Source organism: Salmo salar, chromosome 08 (genome assembly GCF_965601325.2).
Source record: "Salmo salar chromosome 08, fSalSal1, whole genome shotgun sequence".
In the NCBI taxonomy this organism is placed as follows: domain Eukaryota; kingdom Metazoa; phylum Chordata; class Actinopteri; order Salmoniformes; family Salmonidae; genus Salmo; species Salmo salar.
In genome coordinates this window covers 42,231,462-42,239,947 of record NC_138298.1, presented here as the reverse complement: position 1 = coordinate 42,239,947, position 8,486 = coordinate 42,231,462, and the positions used below count along the sequence as shown (strand labels likewise).

Sequence of the window (8,486 nt, the reverse complement as noted above, 5' to 3'; positions counted from 1 at the left end):
TTCTTTGTCAGTGGGCAAACATACAAAATCAGCAGGGGATCAAATACTTTTTTCCCCCACTGTATATATGTGTGTGTGTATTTATATATGTGTGTGTATGAGGCGTATGGACATGTGTATGTCCAGTGAACTACCCAGAAACAAAGACTATATTAACTGGCTCTGTAGCCTATTTCTCTCTCTCATGTTAAAACTCCAGTTAAACAAGAGCATTATGGAACCATTTTAGGAACCAAAAACAATATAATTTCATTGCTATTATTAACAAAGAATTACAGCCCAGTTAGATCAGGGGTGTATTTAAGTCACCCCTGTAGCATAATGGGGGGAAGCCTTCAGTGTAATCCTAAATGTTGAGTAGTAGTGTGGATCTAGGATCAGGTCTGTTTCCTAGTGAATACACCCCATGGTGTTGAATAGGAGGGTTGATCTAGGATCAGGTCTGTTTCCTAGTGAATACACCCCATGGTGTTGAGTAGGAGGGTTGATCTAGGATCAGGTCTATTTCCTAGTGAATACACCCCATGGTGTTGAATAGGAGGGTTGATCTAGGATCAGGTCTGTTTCCTAGTGAATACACCCCATGGTGTTGAATAGGAGTGTTGATCTAGGATCAGGTCTGTTTCCTAGTGAATACATCCCATGGTGTTGAATAGGAGGGTTGATCTAGGATCAGGTCTGATTCCTAGTGAATACACCCCATGGTGTTGAATAGGAGTGTTGATCTAGGATCAGGTCTGTTTCCTAGTGAATACACCCCATGGTGTTGAATAGGAGTGTTGATCTAGGATCAGGTCTGTTTCCTAGTGAACACACCCCATGGTGTTGAATAGGAGGGTTGATCTAGGATCAGGTCTGTTTCCTAGTGAACACACCCCATGGTGTTGAATAGGAGTGTGGATCTAGGATCAGGTCTGTTTCCTAGTGAACACACCCCATGGTGTTGAATAGGAGTGTTGATCTAGGATCAGGTCTGTTTCCTGGTGAATACACCCCATGGTGTTGAATAGGAAGGTTGATCTAGGATCAGGTCTGTTTCCTAGTGAATACACCCCATGGTGTTGATTAGGAGGGTTGATCTAGGATCAGGTCTGTTTCCTAGTGAATACACCCCATGGTGTTGAATAGGAGGGTTGATCTAGGATCAGGTCTGTTTCCTAATGAATACATCCCATGGTGTTGAATAGGAGGGTTGATCTAGGATCAGGTCTGTTTCCTAGTGAATACACCCAATGGTGGTGAATAGGAGTGTTGATCTAGGATCAGGTCTGTTTCCTAGTGAATACACCCCATGGTGTTGAATAGGAGTGTTGATCTAGGATCAGGTCTGTTTCCTAGTGAACACACCCCATGGTGTTGAATAGGAGGGTTGATCTAGGATCAGGTCTGTTTCCTAGTGAACACACCCCATGGTGTAAAATAGGAGTGTGGATCTAGGATCAGGTCTGTTTCCTAATGAATACATCCCATGGTGTTGAATAGGAGGGTTGATCTAGGATCAGGTCTGTTTCCTAGTGAATACACCCCATGGTGTTGAATAGGAGTGTTGATCTAGGATCAGGTCTGTTTCCTAGTGAACACACCCCATGGTGTTGAATAGGAGGGTTGATCTAGGATCAGGTCTGTTTCCTAGTGAACACACCCCATGGTGTAAAATAGGAGTGTGGATCTAGGATCAGGTCTGTTTCCTAGTGAACACACCCCATGGTGTTGAATAGGAGTGTTGATCTAGGATCAGGTCTGTTTCCTGGTGAATACACCCCATGGTGTTGAATAGGAAGGTTGATCTAGGATCAGGTCTGTTTCCTAGTGAATACACCCCATGGTGTTGAATAGGAAGGTTGATCTAGGATCAGGTCTGTTTCCTAGTGAATACACCCCATGGTGTTGATTAGGAGGGTTGATCTAGGATCAGTTCTCCCCGGTCCAAATGATTAAGATTATTATTCTCATACACTGTTATGAACCGGCTCATAGCCTGTAACAAAGAGGGAGACAACGTGGAGATAAAGAAAACATATTTATTAAATAAAGTCAACTATATACAAGTTACAATGGGGTGTGTAGTCAGTAGTGGAAGGGAGTGGATGTGTTCACAGATGGTGATAATGAGGGCTGTTGAAAGGTGCCAAAACAAATGAACACAACGAAGCCCCAAAATGCCACAACCAAAAACAACAGTGTGTCTGGGTGGAGAGAGTCTCCTCAATGAATGGGGGAAAGGTGTATTTATCCCCGGGACACAGCCGAGCCCAGGTGTGTCCCATTTCACTGACGACCCTTCCAGCTCTGCCCACCGACATCCTATTAAAGAAAACAAGATCAAAGAGAAAGAATTCTGCAGACAGAGTGGGAGGGTCGTCACAGTGTGACAGAGCGGGAGGGTCGTCACAGTGTGACAGAATGGGAGGGTCGTCACAGTGTGTTTGTGTGTGTGTGTGTGTGTGTGTGTGTATGTGGACTCTGTATTTTCGGCAGACAGAGTGGGAGGGTTGTCACACACACTTTTTCACACAATACTGTAAACTGTGTCTCCATAACATTTGCACAGTTATTTTTGTATTTTGTAATCCAACACTGTTACTATCCATTCTACCATTAGGTTGGTACCCCAACACTGTTACTATCCATTCTATCATTAGGTTGGTACCCCAACACTGTTACTATCCATTCTACCATTAGGGTGGTACCCCAACACTGTTACTATCCATTCTACCATTAGGATGGTACGCCAACACTGTTACTATCCATTCTACCATTAGGTTGGTACCCCAACACTGTTGATCTGAAGCTGTGACCAAAGACAGGGGTCCAGCTCCCCAAGAAGGTTGATCATCCTAGAACTTGACTCAGTTCCTTTTCTCAACACCATGTCGATGATGTCACGTGCCTTCTCTGCCCTCTCAGCTATCACCTTCACTGACTCCATTTCCTCCTGGTTGATGACTGTGTGTTGCAGGAGTCCGTCCAGCAGTTCATTCAGGACAGGTCTTGACACTCGTTTCACAAACTCTGTCCGTAGAGAACGCAGCTGCAGTTTTGTAGAACCAGTCAGACTGCTCTCAGCCGGACGCCCTGCCCCCAACACAGCACCTGAGAGAGTCAGGTTACAAAATAACTACATTTGTACATTTACATTTCAGTCATTTAGAAGCAGACTCCTAAAATAAAAGTATTGAGAAAACATGATCTTTTACAATAACGACCTGAACATATCACATATTCACATTTAGGGACGGTTTCACAGACATAGAAAAACAGGCTGGGTCATTCAGAACCAGGCTAATCTACATTAAGTCCTGGAGGAGATGTCATTGGGGCATTCAGAACCAGGTTAATCTACATCAAGTCCTGGAGGAGATGTCATTGTTCTTGAAGACAGTATTTTATAATCAGGACCTGTCCAGGTCCTACAGTAAACCATGTTGACTGGCCCTCAAGTCATTGGTTTGTATCTCTCATGTTTACTTACTAGTTGAATGGGTTTCAGTGATGTATTCATCTGAAAGAAACAGAAATAGGTTATATCACTCTAAATAGCATCTGTCAGAAATAACAGTTATGATTGACATATTGTCAAAGGAATTTTCTATCCTAATGATAATAATTAACAATCAACAAGCCTTGACTAATCCCCGGGGTTTGTAAGACACTGGGTTAATAATTAGGCATGGACTCAGCTTCCTGCAAAAGGTTCATACGGCTTTATTCAGAGAACGTTCTGAGGTCCAAATAACAAAGATGTTCATTTTATCCTCTCTCTCCGCTTACGCACACACCTCCACACCAACCGTAGATAACCTATGCACACACATACGCACAGACAGTAGGTGAACAGTATCTCTTCCTTGACCTCCCACCACTGTTCCAGCACTGCCTGTTCCTTTCCCCATAGATTAGGAGAACCTTGAAGGCTACTCCCGGTATCTCACACACACATGTCTAGACTTGATGGGACTAACATTCAGTACATTGACTTACAGTTTATTATCCATGCTACATAACTACTAATTCATAATGGATTATTGATTCATTTACCTTCATTAGATAATTCTCTTATCACATATTCTCCTACCTATTGGTACCATATCTCTCCATACAGTCCTCTCATCATCCCCGATTAACTCCATCTCAATGTCAACCCCTGTGTTTCTTATAATCATCTTACAACAGCTTGGTGTGGTGTCTGCAGGTAACAGCTGAATCTTCTGTAGAAGGCCATATGGTGCAACGATTGCGACAACAGAGAGAGAAAGAAATAGTGAAATAGAATGATATTCCAGTTATTCATATACAATATGACAGATTCATGTCCTCAGCCTGCTAAAACTGCACCTCTGGATTGATGGAAGTGGAGTGGGAATTCTTGAGTGCAAACCAACTGTTCAGCTTTAAGGGCCCGTTTGGACTTGACAGGACCAATTCCGAATATCCTTGGGACACCTGATTTTTCTCCCGTTCCTGAATAGCCTACAAAATTAGCAATGTAGTAGTCAGAACAATGTAGTCTCATAATTCACACAACATACAGCTCACTGAGAAACCAATGTTAGTCATAGTTTTTATTGTATTAATTAATGTTACAACAGAAATAGATTTCTCACAGAGCTGCATGTTGTCTTTGTAATCTAGAGATTTTCAACAAACTATCAGCTTTCCTTCAGTAAGTTTCAACATACTGTTGTCACTTCAGTGAAAGTGCCTCACCTCTTTCTGACTGGAGTTTCTGAGGAGCAGGTACAGCCTTGAAATGACTGTTGACCTTTTAACTGCCATATAGAGGACCACGTCACAGTGGACATCTACGTTCCAAGACAGTAATCTTAGTATAACAGAGATAAGTGAGAACTTGGGATGGAGAATTTTAGCATGGAATCTGGTGACCTCATGCACTTCCTCTAAAGACACTCCATGTTCCTCTACATGAAGAATCTTCATCTCATTCCTCAGGGAAGGGTTGGTCCCTGAACAACACAATAAAAAGGAGACAGAAAGACAAATATTGTATTATTCATCCAACTAAAACACAAAGAATATGCAGTACCGGATCACAGTAAACTCAAACTCCCAGAATAGTTCATTCATTCATTCAGGAAGTGAAACTCAGTTACATGGAAATGTCTTTCTGAATACTATTTCTATATGGTTTTACCTAAACAGACAAAGTGTGGCAGATGAACTTCCTCCAATTCACCTAACTCCATAGTGATGTCCAGCAATGGACCACCTTGTGTGTACTGCATGTCTTTCAGAAGGTGACTGTAGGGTTCACAGTTCCTGAAGTGATACTTCAGAATGACATCTCTCTCACACAGCCAGCGGAGCCCAGACACTGTGCACTCATAACTCCCTTTGGGTGTCCTGTGTCTGAGGGCAACAACAAGATATGGTAGAGGGTCAATCGTCAAATGGAGATGTTGGATTAGAAGACAATTCCCAAAGGTAATGGGGAAATACACTAGCAAGTGGAATGAAATGTTAAAAGTAGTTATTTTACCTGAACATTGTCACTCCCTGGACAGTGGAACTAAAGGGTTCAATCTGAAGCCAGTGTGTGGAGTCCTGAACAAGGACAAGCATGTCAGTAATACATATGGGGCCTGTTTCCTGGACACAGATTGAGTCTAGTGCTGGACTAAAAAGCATGCTCAATGGAAGTTTCAATAAGAAAGTTCTTTAACCTGTTTGGGATAGGGGGCAGTATTTTCACGGCCGGATGAAAAAACATACCCGATTTAAACTGGGTACTACTCTTGCCCAGAAACGAGAATATGCATATTATTAGTAGATTTGGATAGAAAACACTCTGAAGTTTCTAAAACTGTTTGAATGGTGTCTGTGAGTATAACAGAACTCATATGGCAGGCAAAAACCTGAGAAAATCCCAAGCAGGAAGTGGCCTGTCTGAGAATTTGTAGTTCTTCTTTTGATTCTCTATCGAAACAACAGTATCTGTGGGGTTACGTAGCACTTTCTAAGGCTTCCATTGGCTATCATAAGCCTTCAAAAAGCGGATTGAGGCGTCTTCTGTCTCTGGGCAGAGTAGAGTAGCTCAGTTTGTCAGTGGTCTGCCTGGTGACAAAGAGATTGGATATGCGCATTCACGTGAGCACGCAGTTTTTTCTTTTCCTCTTTGAATGAATACACTATTGTCCGGTTGGAATATTATCGCTATTTTACGAGAAAAATACCATAAAAATTGATTTTAAACAGCGTTTGACCTGCTTCTAAGTACGGTAATGTAACATTTCGATTTTTTTGGTCTCGAAATGCGCTCGGATAGTTACCTGAACGCACAAACAAAACGGATGTATTTGGACATAACTATGGATTATTTGGAACAAAAATAACATTTATTGTGGAAGTAGCAGTCCTGGGAGTGCATTCTGACGAAGATCAGCAAAGGTAATACAATTTTTCTAATAGTAATTCTGAGTTTAGTGAGCCCCGAACTTGGCGGGTGTCAAAATAGCTAGCCGTGATGGCTGAGCTATGAACTACACACAGCAGTGCAAAAACAACTTCCCACAAATCCCATGACAAAAACACCCCTCTTAAATAAGACCTAACAGAACATTAAAACCTGTTGGGGCTAGGGGGCAGTATTGAGAATTTTGAAAAAAGTATGTGCCCATTTTAACTGCCTCCTACACCAACTCAGAAGCTAGGATATGCATATTATTAACAGATTTGGATAGAAAACACTCTGAATTTTCTAAAACTGTTTGAATGGTGTCTGTAAGTATAACAGAACTCATATGGCATTCAAAACCCTGAGACAAATTCTGACAGGATGTGGATATCTGATGTGTTGAATTACTTTTAAGCCTATGCCATTGAAACACACAGGGACTCATTAATCATTGAGCACTTCCTACGCCATCCACTAGATGTCACCAGTCTTTACAAAGGGGTTTGAGTCTTCTACTGTGAAAACTGACCGAACAAGAGACTTGGAACGTTGGTCATAAGCGGATGGCCAATACTACTCTGGCGCGCGAGTGCATGTTTGGGTACTCTCGTTCCAATACGTTTTAAAAGAGAATGCAATCGTCCGCCTTGAATATTTTTGAAGTTCTGATTGAAAAAGGCCCTAATGATTCATGCTATGCAACGTTTGACATGTTTGAACGAACGTAAATATTTTTTTTCCCCTCTTTGATGAAGGGCGACGTTCATGTTTTTGAGTAGCCTACAGGACGCGCTAACAACACAGAGCTTTTTGGACATCAATTATGAGCTTTTTCGAACAAAACTACATTTGTTATGGACCTGGGATTCCTGGAAGTGCCTTCTGATGAAGATAATCAAAGGTAAGGCAATATTTACATAGTATTTTTGATTTTAGATCTCTCCAACATGGTGCCTAGTCTGTATCGCCAAGCCTATTTTTCTGAGGACAGGACCTCGTTTATTGCAAAGTGTGATTTCCCAGTAAAGTTATTTTTAAATCTGGCAATGCGTTTGCGTTCACGAGATGTTAATCTATAATTCTTTGAATGACAATATAATATTTTACCAATGGTTTCGAATAGTAATTATTTATTTTTTTGTGCTGATTGACTGGCGGTATTGGAGGGAAAATATTTCCTCAACATCAACGCCATTGTAAAATGCTGTTTTTGGATATAAATATGAACTTGATAGAACAGAAAATGCATGTATTGTCTAACATAATGTCCTAGGAGTGTCATCTGATGAAGATTGTCAAAGGTTAGTGCATAATTTTTGCTGGTTTTCGGCTTTTGGTGAGCCTGTCTTTGCATTGACAAAACATTACACACAGCTATTTTCAATGTACTGTCCTAACATAATCTAACTTTATGCTTTCGCCGTAAAGCCTTTTTGAAATCGGACAACGTGGTTAGAATAACCTGTTGTGGCTAGGGGGCAGTATTTTCACGGCTGGATAAAAAACGTACCCGATTTAATCTGATTATTACTCCTGCCCAGAAACTAGAATATGCATATAATTATTATCTTTGGATAGAAAACACTCCAAAGTTTCTAAAACTGTTTGAATGGTGTCTGTGAGTATAACAGAACTCATTTGGCAGGACAAAACCTGAGAAGATTCCTTACAGGAAGTGCCCTCTCTGACCATTTCTTGGCCTTCTACACTCTCTTTATTGAAAACTGAGGATCTCTACTGTAACGTGACACTTCCTACGGCTCCCATAGGCTCTCAGAAGGCGGCAAAACGGTGAATGATGACTCTGCTGTCTCTGGCTGAAAAACAGTAGCGCATTTGGATAGTGGTCGATCTGAGAACAATGAGACTGAGGCGCGTGCACGAGCCGACACCATGTTTTTATTTTTTTGTCTTTGAACGAAAACAGGGTTTCCCGGTCGGAATATTATCGTTTTTTTACGAGAAAAATCGCATAAAAATTGATTTTAAACAGCGATTGACATGCTTCGAATTACGGTAATGGAATATTTAGAATTTTTTTGTCACGAAATGCGTCGTGCTCGTCACCCTTCTT

The 8,486-nt window shown here is 41.4% G+C and overlaps 1 protein-coding gene across 1 annotated transcript in view; it reads right to left on the bottom strand.

Annotated features, from left to right (window-relative positions):
* Positions 1 to 2,001: 2,001 nt before the first annotated feature.
* Positions 2,002 to 8,486, bottom strand: part of LOC106594467 (uncharacterized) — a 61,208-nt gene continuing 54,723 nt past the window's right edge. The window contains exons 20-21 of the mRNA XM_082978224.1: positions 3,473 to 3,502; positions 2,002 to 3,093 (exon numbers count right to left, since the gene is read on the bottom strand). Coding sequence (XP_082834350.1) covers positions 2,759 to 3,093; positions 3,473 to 3,502 — 365 coding nt within the window. The 3' untranslated portion in view covers positions 2,002 to 2,758. The remainder of the gene's footprint in view (positions 3,094 to 3,472; positions 3,503 to 8,486) is intronic.